This window comes from Suillus paluster, assembly GCF_016628075.1.
Source record: "Suillus paluster strain FC165 chromosome Unknown EDB91scaffold_3, whole genome shotgun sequence".
NCBI lineage: Eukaryota > Fungi > Basidiomycota > Agaricomycetes > Boletales > Suillaceae > Suillus > Suillus paluster.
This window is the reverse complement of record NW_024537563.1, coordinates 542,064-564,955: the sequence shown is the minus strand read 5'-3', so window position 1 is coordinate 564,955 and position 22,892 is coordinate 542,064. Positions and strand designations below refer to the sequence as shown.

The 22,892-nt window shown below is 50.1% G+C and overlaps 6 protein-coding genes across 6 annotated transcripts; 4 read left to right on the top strand and 2 right to left on the bottom strand.

Annotated features, from left to right (window-relative positions):
* Positions 1-857: 857 nt before the first annotated feature.
* On the top strand, positions 858-2,548 carry EDB91DRAFT_1242682 (uncharacterized protein; the record flags this gene model as incomplete). The annotated part of the gene is made up of 15 exons (XM_041322218.1): positions 858-877; positions 933-971; positions 1,029-1,039; positions 1,090-1,157; positions 1,214-1,268; positions 1,322-1,389; positions 1,446-1,489; positions 1,542-1,567; positions 1,621-1,692; positions 1,747-1,762; positions 1,816-2,044; positions 2,101-2,158; positions 2,215-2,348; positions 2,394-2,453; positions 2,510-2,548. The coding sequence occupies 15 exons, from the start codon at positions 858-860 to the stop codon at positions 2,546-2,548; spliced, it is 939 nt and encodes a 312-aa protein (XP_041183042.1).
* Positions 2,549-2,937: 389 nt separating this feature from the next.
* EDB91DRAFT_1099483 (MRC1-like domain-containing protein) lies at positions 2,938-7,859 on the top strand. Its single transcript, XM_041317131.1, has 9 exons — positions 2,938-3,905; positions 3,956-4,083; positions 4,135-5,905; positions 5,965-6,182; positions 6,240-6,773; positions 6,826-7,028; positions 7,084-7,271; positions 7,322-7,474; positions 7,528-7,859. Exons 1-9 carry the CDS (start codon positions 3,039-3,041, stop codon positions 7,804-7,806), a joined length of 4,341 nt encoding a protein of 1,446 aa, XP_041183041.1. The 5' UTR covers positions 2,938-3,038; the 3' UTR covers positions 7,807-7,859.
* EDB91DRAFT_1194406 (uncharacterized protein) lies at positions 7,860-8,734 on the bottom strand. The gene is made up of 3 exons (XM_041320568.1): positions 8,428-8,734; positions 8,310-8,374; positions 7,860-8,246 (listed from the first exon to the last, which is right to left on the bottom strand). Exons 1-3 carry the CDS (start codon positions 8,564-8,566, stop codon positions 8,112-8,114), a joined length of 339 nt encoding a protein of 112 aa, XP_041183040.1. The 5' UTR covers positions 8,567-8,734; the 3' UTR covers positions 7,860-8,111.
* A 115-nt stretch (positions 8,735-8,849) lies between these two features.
* Positions 8,850-10,120, top strand: EDB91DRAFT_1234121 (acyltransferase-domain-containing protein; the record flags this gene model as incomplete). Its single annotated transcript, XM_041321174.1, has 8 exons — positions 8,850-9,012; positions 9,063-9,081; positions 9,140-9,244; positions 9,305-9,416; positions 9,465-9,556; positions 9,612-9,670; positions 9,720-9,978; positions 10,009-10,120. The coding sequence occupies 8 exons, from the start codon at positions 8,850-8,852 to the stop codon at positions 10,118-10,120; spliced, it is 921 nt and encodes a 306-aa protein (XP_041183039.1).
* Positions 10,121-10,211: 91 nt separating this feature from the next.
* On the bottom strand, positions 10,212-12,499 carry EDB91DRAFT_413212 (uncharacterized protein). Its single transcript, XM_041327183.1, has 11 exons — positions 12,075-12,499; positions 11,939-12,022; positions 11,777-11,888; positions 11,679-11,723; positions 11,600-11,628; positions 11,416-11,539; positions 11,200-11,355; positions 10,955-11,147; positions 10,619-10,907; positions 10,448-10,563; positions 10,212-10,390 (listed from the first exon to the last, which is right to left on the bottom strand). The coding sequence occupies exons 1-11, from the start codon at positions 12,316-12,318 to the stop codon at positions 10,304-10,306; spliced, it is 1,479 nt and encodes a 492-aa protein (XP_041183038.1). The 5' UTR covers positions 12,319-12,499; the 3' UTR covers positions 10,212-10,303.
* A 1,040-nt stretch (positions 12,500-13,539) lies between these two features.
* Positions 13,540-15,002, top strand: EDB91DRAFT_1343096 (uncharacterized protein). The gene is made up of 4 exons (XM_041325770.1): positions 13,540-13,821; positions 13,869-14,130; positions 14,204-14,379; positions 14,510-15,002. Exons 1-4 carry the CDS (start codon positions 13,798-13,800, stop codon positions 14,603-14,605), a joined length of 558 nt encoding a protein of 185 aa, XP_041183037.1. The 5' UTR covers positions 13,540-13,797; the 3' UTR covers positions 14,606-15,002.
* Positions 15,003-22,892: the final 7,890 nt, after the last annotated feature.

Here is a 22,892-nt window from a genome sequence, read left to right as displayed (position 1 = left end):
AGGTAGCTAGGAGCGCGCGAATCGACGAGCTGGCGTTTGACTTTTCCGAAAGAGAAGTTAGCCGGGAGCGTTTTGGGAGTTTGGACGAAGCGATCTGTACTTACATAAGCGTGTCACAGTTGCAGCTCTCATTGGTGACTGGAGAGGTCCTCCTGGTGATCACCGTGGGACTCAACTAGTAGCAGTCGTGACGGCTAAGTACGTAGTAGCACTTGGTACTAAAGTCAATCCCGCGGACGATCATGGACAACACCTACCACGCCAGTCAATCGTCGATATTCGGTGTCTATCACCAGCTATCTCCTCGGTCAATACTCTAATGACTATCACTCGGTCCATGTTCAATGCCTCTCATCCCGGTCAATACTATCAATGCCTGATCACCTGAATGGCTTCTGAATCCTCCAATGCGTCCACCAAAGTCATCAGGCCTACGGTCTATTAATTAGTATGTTGCCCTACGACTGCCTCGTGTTCTGTTTTATTTAGGTCACCGAATGCCATAAGGGTGTAGGAGGCGCCGCGGCATTTGATACGTGCCTCTTGCCTCCACTGCGACCTCTACTCCGTCATAAGGATGCAAAGAGATACAGTAAGGTTAGTGCAATTGCAATTGTGGTGCAAACGCACTGAATCCAATATGGACAGCCAGGTGATGCACCCTAATCCATAATCCGTGCTCAGCGGCGAGTCAGCCTGGGTCTCACTGGTTACCGGTACATATCGCCACTGAGAACGGATGTGGCATGGCATCATATCGGCTGATAGCCCGGAGATCGGCATTTATTTTGGTGGCTTTAATACTCGCACCCACATTTTCGTTCATTCAGATTCACTGGCACATACTAATCTCTTCCATGGGTGCTGTGGATGATACGTGCGTACACTTTCGAATCCTCATTCATATACATCACTCAGCATACCTTGCGCAGTTTTGGGGCGTTCTTGATCGGGGTTGTGATCTCTGCCACGTAAGTGCTCATTGTTGAATCAACGATATGTTGTAGATTGGAACTTGTACATTGCAGGCTTTATGGAGGTATGTTCTCGTGCTGTTCTTTTTGTGCTAAGACTCACGATCGCACAAAGTCACTTTCGTGCAGACATGGTACTACTTTAGCAGGTATTCTTCGGATCCATGGTATATGAAGCTTTTAGTATGTCCACCAAGGATGGTCGATATGTGCCGCTTCACTAACTTTTTTCCACCTAGGTCGGCGCTATACTTTTGTCAGACACAGTCCATCAAGCTCTGATTACACACACCGGTGAGTGCGGGGTACAAGCCGTGTCTATCGGCGAACTGAATGTCAGACGGTAGTGTATACGTACCTCATCACTGACTTCGACATCCCTGCTAACCTCGGAAAACTTGTGTGGAGTCTGTCTGTGGGTTGCATGTGATTAGCGCACAGCTCTCATCTAAACGTTTATTTACATAACAGGTTGAGGTTTTGTTCAATGGCTTCACTGGGCTTCTGGTTCAAAGGTTTGTGTGTGACATTTTAGAATAGAATAATCCGTACTGATCGTCCTTCCAGCTTCTTAACCGCGCGCGTCTACAGACGTATGTGTGATCTCCGCCAGTCCGCCAGTGAACGATTACTTATTTTCAGGCAGTAAGCAACAAGAGCATAATTGCAACCGCGACAGTGCTGTCCCTTGTCATTGCTGAATTTGTCATTATTGTCGGTGAGTATACGTTTTCGCTTCTCAAACATCCGTCTACTAATGTGACCTCAAAAGTATATGTTGCAAAAGCGTAAGTCATGTCGAAAGTCATCAAGTAGTCTGGCTAATGCACCCGCTCTTCAGTGTCAGGTTGACGACCTTCGTAGAAGTTCCCCAGCTCAAGCCATTATCAATGTGTGTGAACGCTGTAGCAGCTGCCGGAGATGTCCTCATCGCTGGCTTCCTCTGTGTACTCCTCCAACGGGCTCGTACTGGTTTCCGGAGGTCCGACACCATGATCAATAAGCTGATTCTGTTTACCATCAACACCGGTCTCCTCACCAGCATTTGCGCAGTCATGTCCCTCATTTCTGTATGTAACAAATCACAAATGACTCAGTATTGGGCTCCTGACCCAGACGTGGACAGATTACAATGTGGCCTAATTCCTACATTTACATGGCATTCTATTTCTGCCTGGGTCGTCGTAAGTACACTCTGGCCAAATTATGTTGTTCGCGAGTCGAACGAGATCATTTTCAGTTTACTGCAACTGCCTGTTGGCAACCCTGAATGCACGCAAGGGTCTCCGCCGTGAATCTCAGGACGAGCATATGGGGCTCTCGCTACGGGGAGTTCAGAAATCTGCCGATAGTCCCATCGGCCCATTGCGAAGGGTGAGTTCAGTGAATTCGCACAGCACTTTGCTCATGTGCGATCAGGGGATGCCAAACGACATTTCGATTAAGATTGATACCACGCGAGACTACGTCGAAGACGAGGTTAGTTTTATTCCTTACCGGCGCTGTGATCTAGTTCTGATTCGCATACACGATAGTACTCACCTGCAAGGGATAAATGTGCTCAGTCGGTTTAATCACCTCGGGTATGGGTGCCCCGAGGTCGGTGAGAAGCACACAAAGTACCTATCTTAATAGATCTTACTCAAGCACTAGTGTAAGCCCGCCTTCTCTTTGACACAGGCAGCAAATTCTTTCTGGTGGTATCCTTCGCATACACTTAGTATATATCTTTTAGTTCAATTCATCCAAAATAACTCCACACGCTCTTCAATTATCCATTCTTAGTCATTATCTACACACGTAATGGGGGGGCAGGGCAAGGGAACGAATGAAATGCAATGCTACGACTGGAGCTCTTTCAGAATCGATTTAGTCCTGCATCCAGATGAGGTTGTGATGAGGCACGCGACGTGGACGCGTCCGTTGATGAATTACCAAAAACGCGCTTGTCACAGAATGTCATGTCACGCATGCCACGGTGTTGAAGACGTTCTCAGATTACAGCACCAAATACCCTTATAAGCCGGCATCAGCCAACACGCTCGTTGACTGCAGACGGTTAACATGTCCGCCATGGACGTAGACCAACCTTCTCCAAAGTCATCCCCCGTCAAGCCTATAAAACGCGCCGTGGTCACGTACGGAAGGCGTAGGGACCCCCAGCCTGAAATACGCGACTCTTCTGTAACCCTCACTGACCGCAGCTCTCCTCGTGTAGAATCGGAGTCCTTAGGCGGCAAGGAAAGCGAGTCCACCCATGAATTGGCGCCCGATGCGCTGCAGGGCTCACAATCCTCTTCAACGACGTATGCAAATGATGATGACATGGACGATGCCAGTCCTAAACATCAGTTTGGCTGGAGAGCACAATTAAAAGCGCTAGATGAAGCCTTCGATAATGACAAGGAGCCACTTGCACGGCCTCGAGTTACTGAGCCATCGTCATCGTCGCCACCACAGAAGCCCTTTCAGTCTCACCCCTTTGAGGAGAATCAAATCACTCAGATAGATATCACGCCTCCTCCAGCACCACAAAATTCCGATGGGCCCTTTGATGCACTGCTACCCCCTACAAACGATCCGCCTGCCTCTACAGTGGATGAGTCTCTTGAAGATTCTCCGATAATCTCTCGCAAGGTCAGACGCCCCAGGAATTGTATCGACTCTGATTCTGAGCGCGAAGATTCCTCCTCGGCGTCGCCTATTCGCAATCCGATTAATACCCCTCTACTACGCTCGCCTCCCACACCTTCTACATCAGAATTCGAGATGCCTTCAATGAAGCACAAGGCTAACAAAGGAAAAGGGAAGGCTATTGCTCGAGATGTGCCTCCGCTTCGCTTCGAGAGTGAATCAGCTTCTATAAGGGCCACTTCAAAGAAGGGTAATAAAGCCAGGCGGAAGGACGAATCTGTGCGCCCCAAAACCAAGGTAGTTTGGCCTTTGCTGCACATATTCCGTTTCTCACATACCACGGACAGGCTCCGACTAAGAAGGACCTCCGTGAAACTGTTTTGGAGAGTTCGCGTATCATTGCGAGCAAGAATGTCGAGGTGGCGCGTACTGAACAACCGAAGCACACCATGACTTGGTTTTTTGAGCGCATAAAGTGGGTCACGTCAAGCTTCTCTTCGAGAAAACGCTGCTGACGTCGGCCAAGGGATGAAGATTTGCGTACGGAGGTCAAGCAGCCTGAGCCCCCCTCAGATCCGATATCCAATTTTTCCTCGCCTCCAGTACCACCCGTTGCTGGTGCACCGGACAAAGTCGAGCAAGGCACTTCTTCATTCGGCGCACCTTCGCGTTTACTCGGGTCCTCTGCTATTGTGCCTCCCCGTGCCCGGACTCCACCCAGAAACCTTCCGGGGCGTTCAATGTCCCAACCACAGTCAGCGGCATCCGACAGCGATGGAGAAATGCCGATTTTCAGCGACCTACTGAGGCAAGACCAAGCCAAACGCAAAGAAGCTGATGACAAGCGTGCTCTTGCGGAGTTAAAGCAGCGAGCTCTCCAAGACGCAGCTAGACGGTTTATGGCCAACGACAGCGATGATGATCTAGAGATTGTCGACAACAATATGCATGTGACGGCCCAGGAAGAGGCAGCGAAACGTAAAGCTGACAAGTTGCAACATATCACTCCTTCGAAGGGCAAGGCCAGACAGCTTGCTTTGGGTCGGAAATCTTTACCAGGACCATCTGGCTCCCGTGCGAAACCTTTTGCACAAGCCAACTTGTCCGAATGCCTCAAGGAATCCGCGATGTCTTCATTCGATCGGAAGGTACGGGGCAAGGACAAGGCCCCGCTGACCACACAGCAATTGAACAGAGCGCTCATGCAGCGAGCTGAGGCTAGGAAGCTTCAGACTATCCAGCAGCGAGAAGAAGAGTGGAAACAAAGAGGAGGCAGGGTATTAGAGGAGGCAGTAGAAGCTGGGGAGAAGACGTCATGCAAAGACAGGCTTCGTACCTATGTGCAGAAAGGCCTTGATGCAGCAGAGCGCGACGACTCTACTATTGGCGATATGGAGGCAGACGACACGGATGAGGATGACACAGATTACGCTCCCGAGGAACGAGGCTCAGCCAGTCCAGAGCCCACAGATACTGATTGCGAGGGCGACAGCGATCAGGAGAACCAAGCGACAGGTTTGAATGCCAATGATGGTGCAAGTCAACACACGGACGCTGAAGATGAGGAACTCCAAGTGCGTAGACGCGGTATTCGTCGACCCCTAATGGTGGCCTCCGACGAGGAGGATGATGCTCCCAGAATTCTCGTGCCAGACTCCTCGATGCTAGACTTGGAATTGGCCTCGAACGCCATAGTGACACGCAACTCAGAGTCAGACCAAACAGAGGACGAGAATGACAAAGAGAACAGTCAGACGTTGATGTACGACAGGAGCGAAGACAAAGAGAACAAGGCTGTTGTTCGACACTCTCATTCAGTCGCGAGACCTCCCTTAGGTAGTAGACCGGGTTCTCTTCTTGACATCGAGGATGGTGTTCACAGGATATCATCGCCCTCGCCATCGTTGTGTTTCGATGGTGCCCCCGGGTCCCCTGAGCAGAATCTACGTTTGCCGTTGAAAGAGATTGCTCGAGAAGATGACTCGTTCTCGTCTTCCCCGAGCTCAAAGTCCCCATTTACCACCAGACTCCTCCGGTCTACGTCCAAGCATCCGACACTCCCACCTGGAGCATCAAACTCCCGCATGAGCCTCGATTCACCGCCGACGCTGCAGCTTGGTCTAGGATCATCGTTTTCCGACATTGAGAACGACGAGAACATGGTTAAGGGTTTCGAACCCCGCACACTACTACCTTCCTTTTCTGAAACCCTCACCAAGCGGAGTCCTGCACCCTTCGTGCCACTGGATCCTCTCGCAAATGGCAGTGGTTTTTCGCAGCTGTTCTCAGATGACAAGGTTCGGATTCTTGTTCGTTGCAGTTCAATTCAGGAGAATGACGTGTGGGATTATTTTAGGATGAGGGGTTCAGCTGCAAGGATCCTACTCTTATAGGAGACTGCAATGAGCTCTCTTTGTCACTTGATGTCGGACTAGAGCCTGCACTGGAAGTCAGCAGTACCCTTCGCAGGAAGGCCGATGGCATTTTTGAAAAAGAGCAGGAGTATGTTATGGAGATCGCAAACGGCCATCAGAAGCAGGGCAAAAGCCCTCCTAAGTATGTCGGCGACAATGGGTGAGTACATCAAAGTGATGTCTAATTCATTCCTCGAAAATTCATTCATCCTCCCAGGTTCTTAACTCAGACTTGGGGGCCTAATGTTGAACAATACCGCCCGAATTCTTTCCAGAGTCCACAATTTCTGGCGTCTCAAGTATTACTAGGTGATATGACTCCGTTATCAAGTGAGCGTGCTCCTCTCCGAACATTGTCCTTCATGGCAACGCAAGAGTCTTCGGACGTACGACCTCTTCGCCGACTGAGACGGCGCAGTACGTCGCCATTGGACGGAAAAACTCTTTTGCAAGACGATGATTCCCTTCTCCCCCCTCTGACTATCTCTCAGCTGCCCAAGAGAAACGCGTTTGAAGTCTTGGGAGGGCATCCGAAATCCAATGCACCCAAACGAAAACTGGAGAAGTCCGAGTTCATTGCTACGGAGGCTGTTGAATCAGATGAGGACGAATTAATTGGGTTCGGGCCTATCAAGAAAGATGAGGAGGAGGCAGAGGATGATGATGACGAGAAGATTGTGGAGGGTCTTGTTGATGATGCGGTCATGGATGTCGATACAGAGAGGGCTGACTTGGTCCAGGAGAAGTTCAGGTACGCATTCCACACAGATTATTGAGACAATCAGCTGAATTGTATTGTATAGGGAGCACGAAGAGGAAGATGACAAGAAATTGGAGAAACTTCACCACGATGCCGTCGAGGGCAAACTTAGAATGAAGCGTCGCGACCGAGGGATCGGCTTCGACGAGGATAGCGACGACGAGGACGAAGACGAGAATAACAGGCGAATACGACGGAGTATGAACAAGAAGCGCAAGGTTGATGGTGATACCCTTGAGGACCTAGGTGAGTAGCCCAATCACCATAACTCCATTGTCGAAGCAAACTTCTCCCTCCATAGGTCGAAACGAAGCAACAAAAGCATTTTACGACGCATATCAGAACGAGCTGATGGATGACGACCTTGAGTTCGTCCATTTGCAAACAGACACGCGAATGGCTAGCGAAGATGAAGATGAGGAGACGAGGAAAGTGGTATTGATAGAAGATCTAAACGCCGAGCTAAGGGAAGCGGCCAAGAAAAAAGAGGTGAGCCGCACCGTGCCTCTCCTACCTTTGGCATCACTGATCTTCCGTAGAGTTTCGAAACCCTAGATCCAGAGGACACATCATGGATCGACAGGGCGGACGAGGAGAATGACGGCAACGTTCCCGTCAAAGTAATGGCAGAGCACTCTAGCAAGCCACCTGCCAAACGACCCGCACAGTCCCACACAGACTTTGGTCTGGAGGTCTGTTCTACGCTTGATGGAGTTTATTGTGGTCTGACAGTCTCCCTTGATAGCGCCCAAACCGGATCCTGGAGAACGACCAAGAGAAAACAAAATTGCGTTCATGGGCAAGAGGTCAAGGTGGTGGAAACCAGGGGACTGGTCGTTCTGCTGTTGGTGCGGCCATTACAGGACACGCCAAGGCCAAAGTCAAGATAGGTGGCGGTTCTCTGAGAACGGCTCAGGCGGCCGCTGGAAGTAATTCTGTCTCAAGCGCACCTGTTCCACGCAAGCTGGAGAAGGGGCGAAGTATGCTCTCTGGTGTGTCTGATAGGAGTAGTCGATTTGCGTAGTATGTGTTGCGAGTATCTTGATTCGGAGTTCGGTCCAACACGTTAAACACCATTGTCTATTCTGTACATTTATTTTCCACCTATAAATGACCTGTAACATCGCTGCAAAGTAACAATGCAAACAAGGAACATGTATGTCCACAAAGCAAAAGTCATGATGGTAGTGCAAAGAGAGGATGTACACCCAGAAAATATGAAAAGGCAGATATCTAGAAGCGATAAGATGGGTATCACCGAGATATAAATAACGGGCGGAAAAGGCTCTACGCCCAAATAAACGTCAAATAATTGAAGATGCTGGTAATTTAGTGGGATTGATGTCCAAAGTTTCTTCCAAAGCGAACCCAAGAAGCGCGCGGGCGAGTGGGTTGAATGAGTCCAAGATTTCGTGACTGGCGTGTGGGTGTCGGGGATCTACGTTTGCGTGTACCCGTCTGAATCTGTTTTTTTTTTAAAGAAACGAACTAAGTTGGCAGAACGCGAAAGTCCTGTGAGTTTCTCACTTTATGCCTCAGCATGATAAGTTTGGCCATGCACACTGGAGGGCCTGATTCCCTGAATGGATTGCCTAGGACCGGTTTTAAAAGGTAGCCAAGGCAGCAGTTCAAGAGCAAGACTCACGAGACGCGACGAGGGCTAAACCTGACTCGTGGGCGTCGAGGATGTCATCACCAGCCATGATAGACCTTCTGACTGCAGGTGAAAATAGACATAGCAGGATAACAGCGGAGAGGAAGGTGACGAGAAACATGGAAAACATGATATGGACCTTTATTTAATGGAAGGCTGAACAGCGGCGCCAAGCACCAGCAAGAGCTGCGCGAGCGTCCCACGTCGTGCAAGAGAACGTGGGGGGAGGGGAAATAATAGTAGGCGGGTGGGGGATAACAACCAAAACACTTCCATCAATATTGAAAGATGTCTCAAGAACACTGCGCTTAGTCAGCAGTCTAGAGACGTGTTTCGTAGTATGCCGGCATTATGCATCAGCTTTTTTTTTAGACAAGTACTTGTTCACAGCATACGACATGCATATCACCCCAATGGCCCAGCTGCTGTCGACGGCCACAATCACAGCGACGGGGCTCCTTTGCAAAGCATTTCTCAACTCAGGTCTTTGCTCCATCACCGTTAGCAATCTCCACATACTTCTGGATGCTATACGGAATGATGACCGGCGGCGACATGGGCAGGGTCTGGTGACAGGCGGGTCTCGTAATTCATTGTGGACAAGCATCTACTTACACACCATTTAGTTGCGAATCACATCTCTACGTCTGTCTTCTATGCTTCTAACATCAGCATTCATGCTGAAACTTGAGCTTGGCCACAGATTAGATGACCCTCTCACATGGGGAACACTCCCGACGGAACTCTACTTGAACTCCAACACAATACGGTGGTCGCTTGGTGCATCAGATATCATGTTTACTAACCCGTATGTTGCACGGAGATAGTCAGGAGCGTGGGCAACTAAATGTAAGCTTCGGCCAGGAAGTGTGTTCTCCGCTTTCTTTCGCAAGGGTCAAGTGTTAGAGACGTTTCGTGGAAATGGAATCTTCCAACCTTCCGTAGATACCGCCATCAAGCAACTTAATGAAGGGCATTGGGTTGGTGCACGTTAGCCTCACTTCTGTATCCGCATTAACAAAATTTAGGTGCATCTTTTTGGAGAGGGAAGGGTCAACCAACCACCCGACTATCCGCAGACAAATGGAGTTACTCGCTTGCCGCGCTTCAAATGGGGAGTGTAAGTCGCTCTTTTCACCCTTTTGACAAACAACCATCATACTCAAAACCCCAAGGGGACGAATCCTGATGGAAACCGCTGTTCCCCCTCTCATCATACCGATGTGGCTCACCGGTATGGTGCCTAGAACACCAGTGCTGTATCTTCTCTAACATGATGGCAGGATTCGACAAATTGATGCCCGAGCACCGCTCATTTCCTTACAAGTACTTGCCAAAACTAGGTATCAAACTTGGTGTGACGTTTGGCGATCCAATACCAGTTGAGGAAATAACGGTCGCATTGAATGGGTTGCGTCAGGGTTCGACTGTGTCGCACTATCGTGCGCCCCGTGTCGCAGAAGGTGGTGCGGAGTCTGAGCTCGGTGATAAGCTTTGTCTGGGTGGCTGGGCTGGTCGCGCAGTTGTGCGCGCTGGAGACCGGTCTGCGCCTGGATGTGATTTGACGAAGAGGACACGACAGATGGACTTGGTGCGGAGCGATGTGACTGCAATCATTCAACGCGCGGTGGAATCTTTGGGTAGGCAAGTGTCTGGTAACCATCTTAACAACCCTCATTCATGATCCTTGAGCGCTTGTTCATTTACGCGAGAATCGTAGATACATATTGTGCAGACAGCAGTAGAAGCTACTCAGTCATAAGCCACAGATCGCACATCGTGTTTTGAAAAGAAGCAATTGTGCAACGTGATTTGCATCGGACATGGTAGTGAGGAAGGAACAATGTGCAAGTTTGAAACGTTGATTTCAACCACTCGCTTCTGAAGTCTGTCCCGGACAAAGCAATAAACTGCTCACGTCAGACTCTCCCGTGTAGTACCAAGTACAAAGCACCTAGACGCAGGTCGACTGAATTAAACCCCGTCACTTCGGGTGAGGGGAAAAACTCACAATCATGGCGTAAAATGACAACAAAATGAATCCCTCTGCCCAGTTTGTTTTACTGTCGGCAGTCACGAAATTGACAAGGAAGCAGGCACCAAGAAGCAGTGCGACTTCAAAGAAATCTGAAAGGCTCTTCAGCTTTGGGGGTCAATACCACCATCCTCGTCAATAGCGCACCAAAGAGCAAGCTAAAAGGCTTGTTGGTCCACCAGCCAAGCAGAGTCAGGAACGGCATCCAGAGCAAGACAAACTGAATGCTCAGGTCAATGGCTTCAGCTTTGGCCAGAGTATTGGGAGGTTCAAGATCCTTGGACCTAGACCATACTCGGCGAAGGGCCTTCTGGAGAAAGTAGCCTGCTGCAACAGCACCATCTGCTGAGAAGGAGACGAAGGGCAAGAGGACCAAGCCGAACCATTCTGTCGTTATGCCGGATATATTCCTCACGGGATCGATGCTGTCCACCAACTACTGAAAGTTATTAAATATAGACCTAGTCATTCGATGACACTTACCCACTCGGAGGTCACAGCCATGACCCCAATGTTGGCAACCAGGAAACAGATACAAACCCATTGATTAACCTGAGGCTCCTCGCGCTGTAGTCTTTCCTCCTGTAACCTGAGCTGGGCGGGTGTCATGGGATGGTTCATCATGGTCTTGCCAGCACCAGGGGGGTTGTGGTAGAAAATACGCGAACATATGTATCTGACAGTAAAGTTTGCCACAGCTCATATGCAAGATAAGTAACGGGGCCTACATAAGCAGCAACAGCACCGCGAGCCCTCTGCTCATGGTCAAGAAATCGGTCTGAGTGCTGACACCGAGGTTCCCCAGCTCGCCGTCGGTTGATATCGTGGTAGAAGAACCGCTTATGGCTGCGTAGAATGAAGCCGGCAATAACAGGGCCAACACCCTGTGCATGCAAGAAGCGGTCGTTCATAACTTCATGCATTGACGATGAAAAATAACATACCCAATAGTAAGCAAGGTATGATTGAGTTGGGTGTGGGCAGGATGCAGATCCTGTTCCCATATTTGAGCACCGCCTGTCAGAAAAGCGGCCCCAGGAACAAGGAGCAGGTGCAACAGGATCACGCCTGCAAGAATGGTATGGTTTGTCAATACTGGGAAATACAACTAATGATTTAGGAGTGTACCAGTAATGGTCGATTGCAGCAACTTAAGCCTGACAGGTACACTTGAATCACGGTAATGATTAGCCAACGGGTAACTTACTGGCACTTGAGCAGCAGCATGATAGCGAGGGTGACCTCAACGGTACTACAATCATCAAGGCTGTAAATACAAAATGAATGGAAGAGGATTAGCCCTACTTGTTCAAAGTGATCGTGATTAAGTCGCCAAAATCTGTGCCACAATACAGAGCCATTTGTTCACCGCAATAGTCGAACAAGCACTCGTGCGGAATGATGGACAAAAAACAGACTACGCCAGAAGATGAGCACTGCTCGTGAATTGTTCGGCAGAAAACGTACGTGCAAAGACAGCGTTATCATTGAGACGTCCGTAGAAATGTGACCACCATGCTACTGGTGTCAGCAGGAGGAGCAGATTGAGCCCTGTGAAAATTATGAACATTCAGACGTATTTGCAAAAGTAGCGCAAACGCACAGGAGCATCCGTATATCTTTTTGATGCTCTGTATCACGCCGACATTCTTCCTGCCTCGTCCAAGGAAACGGTCCCAGGATGTCTTAAATCGAGGCTTGCCTGCTTCGATATCAGGATCAACTGAACCGTCGAATGAGGGTGAGACTGGATTCAGTGTGTGGTGCCCATTAGCTTCCTGGAGAATGTCTGGGCTGCCTGTAATGTTGGAGCTTGTTTGAGTATGGGTAACTCTTCGAGCTGCCATGGATTACAGTGGCTGAGAAAGAACGTGTCGAGGGAAAGCGAACTTAAGCATGCTGTAATGGAGTACCTCGTTATAAAGGGCATGGATCATGTATTTAGACGCTGGTATGTAACGGCTTGCAAACGTTGCCGGGGAAGATGGGCTTGGCGCGATGCAACCAATTGGTCAAGCTAAGTTTACTTACACGCCAATTCCGATGTGCTTCCGTTCGAAACGTTGTAAGTAGTAGTATACAAGTGGCAAGCCACAAGTCTAGACTCTTGATTCTTGAAGTTTGATTTAAGTTTAAGCAAACATCTCTATGGTCACCACGTAAGGTGATAATCGCGATATCAGTTGTTCGCTTCGGAAACGATTTCCGAATCATACCTCCTGTCCGGAGTCTGCAGGGCCCACGTCCTACAAGCGTGAGTTCGGGCGCAAGGTTGTTGTAAGGCAAGAAGTTACTGTACCTTTTGGGCTGTGTAAGTTGTGATCTCCCAGGTGGGCGCTCGGACGAGATCCACTCCATGGAGTATTCTCGTCATGCCTCGTGAATGCGCCAAGTGACTTGTCCCTGCACACCATGTTGATGGCATCAGCTGTTTGTGTTGAAGCAAGCGATATTTCACAGCGTGCTGATCATGCTTTGCGACCATAATCCTGGATCTGTAATAATAGGAGCTTGAAACGACCAGTACTGTCCTTGGACTCCTTCTATAGGTCTGTCTAGTAGGGACTTGGGACCACTCATTCTGAATCACTTTTATTCAAATCGGAAGCACTAAACCTGTTACCTTTAGCAGTGTCACGGTTGCCTCGTGCTCGATTATTTGAGCCCAGACCAAAGTCAGTTCAGTTTGCTAGAACGGTATCTTGGGTCAAAAAATAACACTGACTGATATGAATGGCACCTGTATGCAAATGTGCGCCTGAAAATATTTCCTTTTCAAGTCCAAGGTTGCGTGAGATAATCAGAGGAGAGGCTATGGGTGCTGATAGAATTTGTTCTGGATGCTAAAGATGGAAGCACAGGTGAAATTAGGACAGAAGCAAGAAGGGGACTGGCAGGGAGTAGGGAACTGGACACGCACCTCTAAATCTAAGAGTACAGAGGTTTCATACGGTGTCCCTTTTCTTCGGCGCTGAACATCTTTCAGGCGGGACCCTTTTGTTTGTTCAAAGCGGTGAATGAACAAAAATGGATTCTGGTCTATTAGCTGTAAACACCCCGGCCCTGCAACTTCCTCTTGCCTACTCACCTGAATTTATAAGGAAAGGATTTTACGTAAGGGAAGGATAATATTACAATTGGGCATGTCGTTGTGCGTTCTCACTAATTCATATCCTCCTCCGAAGCACAATCAAACATCCACAATTTGCTGGACCATTCACAACTTGCTCAAGTGTGGGTAGTACATACGCATCTGTCCACCGTCATTTCCTCCAGGCGTCTCCATCTCCCTCCTCCCCGTTTTCCCTCCTCTCCTAGCTATACAGATGCTGCGCTGTCCCTCTCATGTCGTACGAACGTGCCCCCTACTGCGATATTCAAACTAAGAATTTCAAAGATGTCCATGGACAGCATGTCAACAGTGCACTCGTATCCACCAACACCGTCCGCCGCCCCCATCATGATCACCCCTTCCACACCACAAAGTTTCAGCGCGCTATTGCAAGAAATACCCCAGTCACCAATTGCAGCACAGAAGCGTGCCCCTCGTCCTCAGGCAACAAAAATATCACAATTCTTGTTCGCACCGCCCTTCACACCGCACATCCCGGGACCTCAGTCAGGCGATCAGACACGTACACTGTCGATGTTTAAAAACAGTAGGCCTTCGCATTCGACGTCATTCACGCTTACGCTACTCAACCAGCCGGAGTTCCCAACCACCTGGCGCAGGACATAGATTGTCCCAGATTATTCGGACGACCCCGACGCCTTTGTTGACCTTCCATGACCGCACGCCCGTACTTGCGACGGCGTCAGTGACGGGTCTCCTCGAGATTGACAGAGCGGAGGAATGTATATTGGGAGTTGATACGAGCTTTTGGATCGCTGTTGCCTTGGCGTATTGGAGGATAGAGAGGTGAGCATCCGGGCGATCAGTACTAAAGCGCCCGGTGCCTTTGCCTGTGGTTTTCTGTCTGTTCATACATTTTCCATTTACATTCTGAGACTTGTAACTCTAATTGATGCACTCCTTACAGAGCTACTTGGCTGCAGTCAGCGGTTAGACTATATCTCTTATACCTATACCCCGCTGTCCACTTGCTGTCATCACGCTGTATTGTATTAATCTGAATAGTCATTTTTCTATGGAAGTCCTCGGATTCGTGTTCCATATATCGAAGGTCCGAATCTCGCGGAAATGGAAAGGCGGCGAATATACGCACGCCGCAGCGGACAGAATATATACACAGCCTTGTCATTCTTACGTTGCTCGAGCAGACATAGGACTCGGGGATGCGAAGAAAACCACTCGCGCACTCAACGCCTTTACACGGGTCCATTCCCATATTTGTGCTGTATAAGCCCCATACTCCTTGGATTCATCAGCGCCAGTTTCACCAGCAACGGGTTTGGACTTTCGAGCCTCGGACTCTAGATATAATACATCGAACAAGACATACACCCGGGCGACCTCGACGGAACTTGTACGAATTAGTGACTTGGTCCCACAGGTGCTTAAAGTCAGTGTCAACCACAGCACGCGATCTCGAAGCGAGAAAAAAAGCCCCCTACAGAATGAATCATGAGCAAAGACTATGCAGAAGGTACGCAAAACCATGAGCAAAGAAATAAGGGAAAAAAATGGCGACAAACTCGCCCTTATTCCTGCTTAAGAGGGAGGCAAAAATATATCTCACGACTCGCCAATTCTGACTATACGTTTCCCTTGGCGGGGGCGTCAACATATGCTTGAGTATCACGGGTATGGTATCGCGTATTCCAGCTGTATTGTCCGCCCATGGTGTCCCAGGTTCAAACGCAAAAGGCTGCGTGATTGTGGGCTTGAAGGGCAGGAGGACCATCGAGTCGACGTGCGCATCGAGCATGACCTGTAAACGTGTTCCGTGAATATGTGCGCGGGATAGTGATGGGGGATGAGCGTACTTCATTCTCCTCTCCAGTGAAACAACCAAGGTTCTGACTCCATTAGGCGCATCCAGGACGGTCCTCGGATGCAGCGGATTGAAGGAGGTACAGTCAGCCGTCCATGGATTCCTTTGTGTACTCGAAGTTTACTAGGGATAGCTGCGATGCGACTTAGTAAGATCGTTCATAGAGGACACAGCTTGAGTACGAGGAAGAAGGGATAGGTGCGAGAAAGAAAGGGAAAACTACGATGGGCCAACATGAGACGCACCTGCGGAAGCAGCACCGTACGAAAACGATGCTGCAAGGCCTGTGACTCAGCGTGAGCAAAGGATGAACGAAAAGACGGCGCGATGATAAAATGATGAGGGACAAGGAGGAAAGAAAGACGCACCATAGTGAAACAGCCGACGAAGGAACCTTGTGTGACTGGAGGTTGCGTGAGACGATCGGATGGGAGGCTGTAAGTACTGATAGGGCTTCAAGGTTCTGGATGCTAATGGATGGCAACACGGTCGAAACGAGCAAGAGATAGACAGAAGCAAGAAGGCAGAGAGGAGGCCTATAGAGGCACACCTTTACACAAATGTAAGAATGCCGTTCAATATTTCCCCTAGGGAAACATGGGTAAGTGCGGAATGCGCCGAATGATATCTGATTAGCGCCTCAGGTCAGCGGGCCGTGTTGGCCATGCTGTAGCCTGTGCAGGTCAAGGGTATTTAGCTCTGCCAGGTCCAACCCCTCCTCGCACAACCTTCAGTCTTGTACACCTCACTAATACATATCATCCACGACTCGTGATGAACGGAGACTATAGGCCAGATGCTCCTCCAGAAGCTTGCAGATCCGGCGAAGCGAGCGCTGGTGAGAGCTCGGTATGTGACCTCATTAGATGAAATTCATGCCTGCCTCTCATGCGTTCTTTGTCCAGAGAAAACGGAAAGTTACGAACGAGTTCACTGAAGAAATTTCAGTGCGTAGACGTGAATGCTGAGTTTTCATATGTCTCATATATTGTGCAGAAACCCCCCAAGCGGCCCCGCCACCATGTCCCTGTTGTCGAGAACGTCGTTCACCAATTTGTTGATGCTGAACTTCGGGATGCCCAAGAGGCTTTAGAACACATAGATATGCTCGGTAAGCATGTGGCATCTGTGGCATCTCCCGGCCCAATTGCCCAAGCGAATCTCGATGTTGCAGATGATTTCCAGACCACACACCTCCTGACTTTTGACGCCGCAATTGGGAAACTCGCAGAGGTATGGGCCATCCTCCTTTATTGGAAGCGAACTAACCAGGTTGCATAGATCCATCCATACGCAAAGATGGCGCTGGGCGTGCTGTCTGCTGCGTCCAAGGTTTGTGTGGTTTCGCGCATTTCATCTCCTGGTCGGCGGTAATCGATCATGTGTAGATTATTCTTGCTCAAGCAGAGCCCGACCAATCGATACATCGTCTTCTCAAGAAATTGGACGAAGTTTACTGCTTCATGATCCAAGACGACACTCTTGGCCAGATCTCATCCATGCACAGCATCGTCGGATGCATCATTCAGCAGATTCAAGAGTGCGCGCGTTTCATCAGGGACTACTCGGAGACCAAGATATATTGTGAGTAGTTGAGCTACTGCACTTCGCACGTTGTGAATGTTATATCATTATCAAAGGGAAGAGACTCGGAAAAAATGTCATCTCGGAAACGGATGATATGATTGCACAGTACAGCGACGCTTTGGATGAGCTTATGCAACACTTTCGGGAAAAAGCTCCATGGGACCCAGACATATTCGTCCAATGTACGGGTAAGGATTGGGACGTGCTTCAGACTTTACATTCACTCATACTCCTTCAGGCGAAACACCGGATCTCAGCGGCATGACTCACGCAGCAGGCGTGGGACTAGATACCACGAAACAATGCCTTCCGGGGACGCGCACGGACATTCTCTCCGAGGTCACTGACTGGATCAACGGTGGAGATGATGCTCAACGTGTGCTGTGGCTGTCTGGTCCTGCAGGCACGGGCAAATCAGCCATCGCCCACACGATTGCCAAGTGGTTCAACGACATGGGAGGGCTTGGTTCATGTTTCTGCTTCGAGAGGGGTCGAGAAATTGAGCAGCTCCATGAAAAAGTTTTCTCGACCATCGCTCGCGACCTTAGCTGATCGTGATCCGAAGATGAAGCGAGCATTGGCGAATGCAGTCAAAAACACCACTTCGCTCAAGAATACGAAGGATATCTTCCAGCAGTGGGGGAAGCTTCTCATGCGACCACTAGGGAAGCTCTCCGGGGCAAGTGTGGGACCTGCCTTGATTATCATCGAGGGGCTGGACGAGAGCGGCGGGCCCGAGACACGGACCAACCTTCTGCGCATACTTGCCGGTAAACTTAAGCAGCAGGGTCTTCCCGAAATCACCGAACTCCCACCGAACTTTCGGATTCTCGTCACCTCTCGCCCGCTTCACGATATCGAGAAAGCGTTTGACGGTGCTAAGCATATTCTACGGTTGTCCATGGACAATATTCCACCACAACTCACGGAACGCGACATCCGCACTTACGTATCTGAACAGCTGAACGGATTGTCGGGTTTTGGGGACAAAGAGTTTACCAACCTCGCTGCGAGAGCCAACGGACTTTTCGAGTGGACCCGTATCATCTGCGAATACATCAAGGAGGATCTTCCTGGCGTAAACCCAATCTCTCGCCTCAATGCTGTCATGAACCGCGATCCTGGGAAGTGGGAAGACAAGTTGTATGATATATATCGGTTTATTTTGGCAGAAACCATACCAAAGCACAAATATAGCGACGTCGAGTACCAGAAAGCTCTAGCGGAATTCCGTTCTGTGATGGGACAAATACTTGGCTCAGCCGAACCCCTCCCCTTAGATGCCCTCAAGGCCATGCGGATCCATTTTCCAGACCCAAGGGAGCGCTATGAAGTGGAGGTCATGGTCAAACATCTGGGATCCCTCCTCAGCGGCACCACAAATTCACGTGCTCCAATCCGACCCCTTCACGCATCCTTCCACGAATTCCTCACAGACAAATCATCCAGCGGAGAATTTTTCGTCGACGTTGCGAACGCGCAACGCGACCTTGCTTTTGCGTCGCTCGGAGTGATGGAACATGACCTTCGCTTCAATATATGTGATTTAAAGTCTTCATACCTCCCCAATCGCGAAGACACTGGGCTGCTTCAACGAGTCCAATCATGCATCCCCCCACATCTGTCCTATTCCTGTCGACTTTGGGCCACACACGTACAAGCCACGGATTTCGACACGGAGCTTGCAAAGGAAATAAAATTATTCTTCAACCACGAGCGACTGCTGTTCTGGATCGAAATACTCGCCCTTCTAAACACACTGAGCTGCGCAGCTGCCGCGCGTGCGCTGATTGCCCAGTGGCTGCCGGTAAGCACATGGTTAATGGGCGGTGTAAGATGAAGCGCTTACGCACAACCACAGGGCCACTCTGGATACGAAGATGTCTTGTCCGCTGCAATTGACGTGCAGAGATTCATTCAAGTCTTTGGCGGCATGATTTTGCACAGCACGCCGCATCTGTATATATCAGCGCTGCCATTCTCACCAATCTACTCCACCATGGCGACTAAATTTACGGCAAGGTTTCCAAATAATCTTCGTCTAATATCTGGACGTGATTTGAACTGGACGGCTGTTCAGACCATAATCAGTGGGCACGCTTCTTCGGTTTTGTCAGTCTCGTTCTCGCCGGATGGCACTCGCATCCTGTCTGGTTCTTTGGATCACACTGTCCGGCTGTGGGATGCAGCCACGGGGCAGCCATTGGGCGAGCCCTTGCGGGGACACACTTCTTCGGTTTCGTCAGTCTCGTTCTCGCCGGATGGCACTCGCATCCTGTCTGGTTCTTTGGATCACACTGTCCGGCTGTGGGATGCAGCCACGGGGCAGCCATTGGGTGAGCCCTTGCGGGGACACACATATTCGGTTTCGTCAGTCTCGTTCTCGCCGGATGGCACTCGCATCCTGTCTGGTTCGGAAGATCACACTGTCCGGCTGTGGGATGCAGCCACGGGGCAGCCATTGGGCGAGCCCTTGCGGGGACACACAGATTCGGTTTCGTCAGTCTCGTTCTCGCCGGATGGCACTCGCATCCTGTCTGGTTCTTGGGATCACACTGTCCGGCTGTGGGATGCAGCCACGGGGCAGCCATTGGGCGAGCCCTTGCGGGACACACAGATTCGGTTTGTCAGTCTCGTTCTCGCCGGATGGCACTCGCATCCTGTCTGGTTCTTGGAGATCACACTGTCCGGCTGTGGGATGCAGCCACGGGGCAGCCATTGGGCGAGCCCTTGCGGGGACACACAGATTCGGTTTGGTCAGTCTCGTTCTCGCCGGATGGCACTCGCATCCTGTCTGGTTCTTGTGATCACACTGTCCGGCTGTGGGATGCAGCCACGGGGCAGCCATTGGGCGAGCCCTTGCGGGGACACACATATTCGGTTTCGTCAGTCTCGTTCTCGCCGGATGGCACTCGCATCCTGTCTGGTTCTAAGGATCACACTGTCCGGCTGTGGGATGCAGCCACGGGGCAGCCATTGGGCGAGCCCTTGCGGGGACACACAGATTCGGTTTTGTCAGTCTCGTTCTCGCCGGATGGCACTCGCATCCTGTCTGGTTCGGAAGATCACACTGTCCGGCTGTGGGATGCAGCCACGGGGCAGCCATTGGGCGAGCCCTTGCGGGGACACACAGATTCGGTTTGGTCAGTCTCGTTCTCGCCGGATGGCACTCGCATCCTGTCTGGTTCTTCGGATCACACTGTCCGGCTGTGGGATGCAGCCACGGGGCAGCCATTGGGCGAGCCCTTGCGGGGACACACATATTCGGTTTCGTCAGTCTCGTTCTCGCCGGATGGCACTCGCATCCTGTCTGGTTCTTCGGATCACACTGTCCGGCTGTGGGATGCAGCCACGGGGCAGCCATTGGGCGAGCCCTTGCGGGGACACACATTCTTCGGTTTCGTCAGTCTCGTTCTCGCCGGATGGCACTCGCATCCTGTCTGGTTCTGGAGATCACACTGTCCGGCTGTGGGATGCAGCCACGGGGCAGCCATTGGGCGAGCCCTTGCGGGGACACACATATTCGGTTTGGTCAGTCTCGTTCTCGCCGGATGGCACTCGCATCCTGTCTGGTTCTTCGGATCACACTGTCCGGCTGTGGGATGCAGCCACGGGGCAGCCATTGGGCGAGCCCTTGCGGGGACACACAGATTCGGTTTGTTCAGTCTCGTTCTCGCCGGATGGCACTCGCATCCTGTCTGGTTCTTCGGATCACACTGTCCGGCTGTGGGATGCAGCCACGGGGCAGCCATTGGGTGAGCCCTTGCGGGGACACACAGATTTGGTTTTGTCAGTCTCTTTCTCGCCGGATGGCACTCGCATCCTGTCTGGTTTCGGAGATCACACTGTCCGGCTGTGGGATGCAGCCATGGGGCAGCCATTGGGTGAGCCCTTGCGGGGACACACAGATTCGGTTTGGTCAGTCTCGTTCTCGCCGGATGGCACTCGCATCCTGTCTGGTTCTTTGATCACACTGTCCGGCTGTGGGATGCAGCCACGAGGCAGCCATTGGGTGAGCCCTTGCGGGGACACACATTCTTCGGTTTCGTCAGTCTCGTTCTCGCCGGATGGCACTCGCATCCTGTCTGGTTCGGAAGGTCATACTGTCCAGCTGTGGCATGCCCTTGCTGGGCAGCCATTGCAGGAGTACCCTGAGACCTCCTTATTCCCCCTGGATAAAAGTTTTACCATGCCTCGCGCACAGCAGAGCTCCATTACATCAACCAATATGTGGAACAATCACTCCATTTGCTTCTCGTCCAGTTTGAACCATGCACTACACAACCCTGCTGAGCTACTCGAAGGCACCTTTCATCATGATTCTAATTCAACCCCTTTCTTGCTGGGTGGTGATGGATGGATGGATGGGCCTGATCATCGGCTTCTTTTCTGGGTACCTCCCGCTTCCCGAGAGCCATTTTATAATCCTTGGACTTCATTGGTGATTCCGCGAGGAAGTGTAGAGCTTGATTTGAGCCGCATGACACATGGGAGACACTGGTCTAATTGCTACAATGCGTGAGTGCCTAGCCTTTCTACTGTCCCTCGCAGTTGCTAAATCAAGATGTCTAGCCGTACTTGACGCAATGATTTTATTGTAGCAGTTGGTTCATGGAGATGTCAGATAGTCATGCATGAAGCACGTCATTGAGTTCATTTCATGCCGATCTTAGCCACTAAAAGCTGTCACTGAGATGTATTAATGTGGGCGATTAGACTAGGTTACAAATAGTTAAAGGTGCTTTGTCGTTCTTATTCTTATAATTGGAACCATCAGCACCGAGATCATGCGAGTTCCTCGTAGCCCTCGTCTTTCATGTGATGCGTCACCCTACCTGCGGCGTGTTGACCCCTTCGTATGACCATACATCCATCCTTCATGACGAGCTGCATCAGGAAAACGTCCAGTCTCTTATTTCGTCTTAAACATGACTTTTTTGACTTATTGTGTCAATCTATGCTTTCGGCGTGTGGTTGGCTTACATCAGTAATTTCACCGATTACTTATTTAGCCTTATTTTACTTAGTCGCCCTTGATTTTCGTCAACAAGATTTTTGAGCCAACTTAAACATTGCTTTTTCTACTTGTGAGAAAGCGGTTCGAGCATGCAAATAAGTTCATGTGCGAAGTTCAAAAAAGTTGAATTTAAGTGTCATAAGCAAATACTAGGCAGAAAAAGTCTAAAATGCGATTTCAAAGGAGTGATGATCTGCATATTTGTTAACATAAAAATGGCGGAAAGTACCATAGGTCTGGTGGTGCTGATGTTGTGGAGGAACAAGTCGAGTACCATATACAGGAATAAGGTGTGAGGCGCGGTAGATTGAATCAATATGAATGATGGAAGTATGGGGTGTGTTATTGGCATTATGAGCAGGCTGTACAACCCACATTCTGGTGTCTTCATTGGGCAAGTCTCCCATGGTATCAAACCACCACACGACTGCACACGGGTATAATTTAGCCTTGTAAGTGAATGAAAAAAAAGACAGTATTCATGCGACATCCATACCCCTCATACCATTGAGACCTGGATTCGTGTTGACAAAGACACAATCAAACTGAGGGCGCTTGTTTCTCCATATCGGACACGCACGAATATACTCACGGTGCATGCCCCCGATACCACTGAGATTGCTCGGCACAAAAAATTGTGAACAGGCCAAGTTGAAAACATTGATTTTGCTATCAAACTGGGGACAACAAGCAAGGGGAACCTCTGAGGGATCATGGGGATTGTTGGGGTTGAGTTGACCAAAGAGAAAGCATCGCAGAATATTTGGGAGATGTGGGATCGACAATTCAAGTGCGAATACAGCAACAGTGTGAGCACAATTACGTTCTAAAGCATGTGTTAGTGTGGTTTGACAGTGACAGG

Excerpts from the sequence above, each read along its gene's own strand:
- EDB91DRAFT_1099483 (XM_041317131.1), top strand. The coding sequence starts at position 3,039 with ATGTCCGCCATGGACGTAGACCAACCTTCTCCAAAGTCATCCCCCGTC. Across the intron at positions 3,906-3,955 it reads CTGTGCGCCCCAAAACCAAG|GCTCCGACTAAGAAGGACCT; the intron begins GTAGTTTGGCCT and ends TACCACGGACAG. Across the intron at positions 7,029-7,083 it reads TGATACCCTTGAGGACCTAG|GTCGAAACGAAGCAACAAAA; the intron begins GTGAGTAGCCCA and ends CTCCCTCCATAG.
- EDB91DRAFT_1194406 (XM_041320568.1), bottom strand. The coding sequence starts at position 8,566 with ATGTTTTCCATGTTTCTCGTCACCTTCCTCTCCGCTGTTATCCTGCTA. Across the intron at positions 8,375-8,427 it reads TTTAGCCCTCGTCGCGTCTC|GCAATCCATTCAGGGAATCA; the intron begins GTGAGTCTTGCT and ends AACCGGTCCTAG. Across the intron at positions 8,247-8,309 it reads TTATCATGCTGAGGCATAAA|ATTCAGACGGGTACACGCAA; the intron begins GTGAGAAACTCA and ends AAAAAAAAACAG.
- EDB91DRAFT_413212 (XM_041327183.1), bottom strand. The coding sequence starts at position 12,318 with ATGGCAGCTCGAAGAGTTACCCATACTCAAACAAGCTCCAACATTACA. Across the intron at positions 11,724-11,776 it reads ATCACGATCACTTTGAACAA|TACCGTTGAGGTCACCCTCG; the intron begins GTAGGGCTAATC and ends TGATGATTGTAG. Across the intron at positions 11,629-11,678 it reads ATGCTGCTGCTCAAGTGCCA|GCTTAAGTTGCTGCAATCGA; the intron begins GTAAGTTACCCG and ends TGTACCTGTCAG.
- EDB91DRAFT_1343096 (XM_041325770.1), top strand. The coding sequence starts at position 13,798 with ATGCTGCGCTGTCCCTCTCATGTC. Across the intron at positions 14,131-14,203 it reads ACTGTCGATGTTTAAAAACA|GACATAGATTGTCCCAGATT; the intron begins GTAGGCCTTCGC and ends CACCTGGCGCAG. Across the intron at positions 14,380-14,509 it reads CTGTTGCCTTGGCGTATTGG|AGAGCTACTTGGCTGCAGTC; the intron begins AGGATAGAGAGG and ends TGCACTCCTTAC.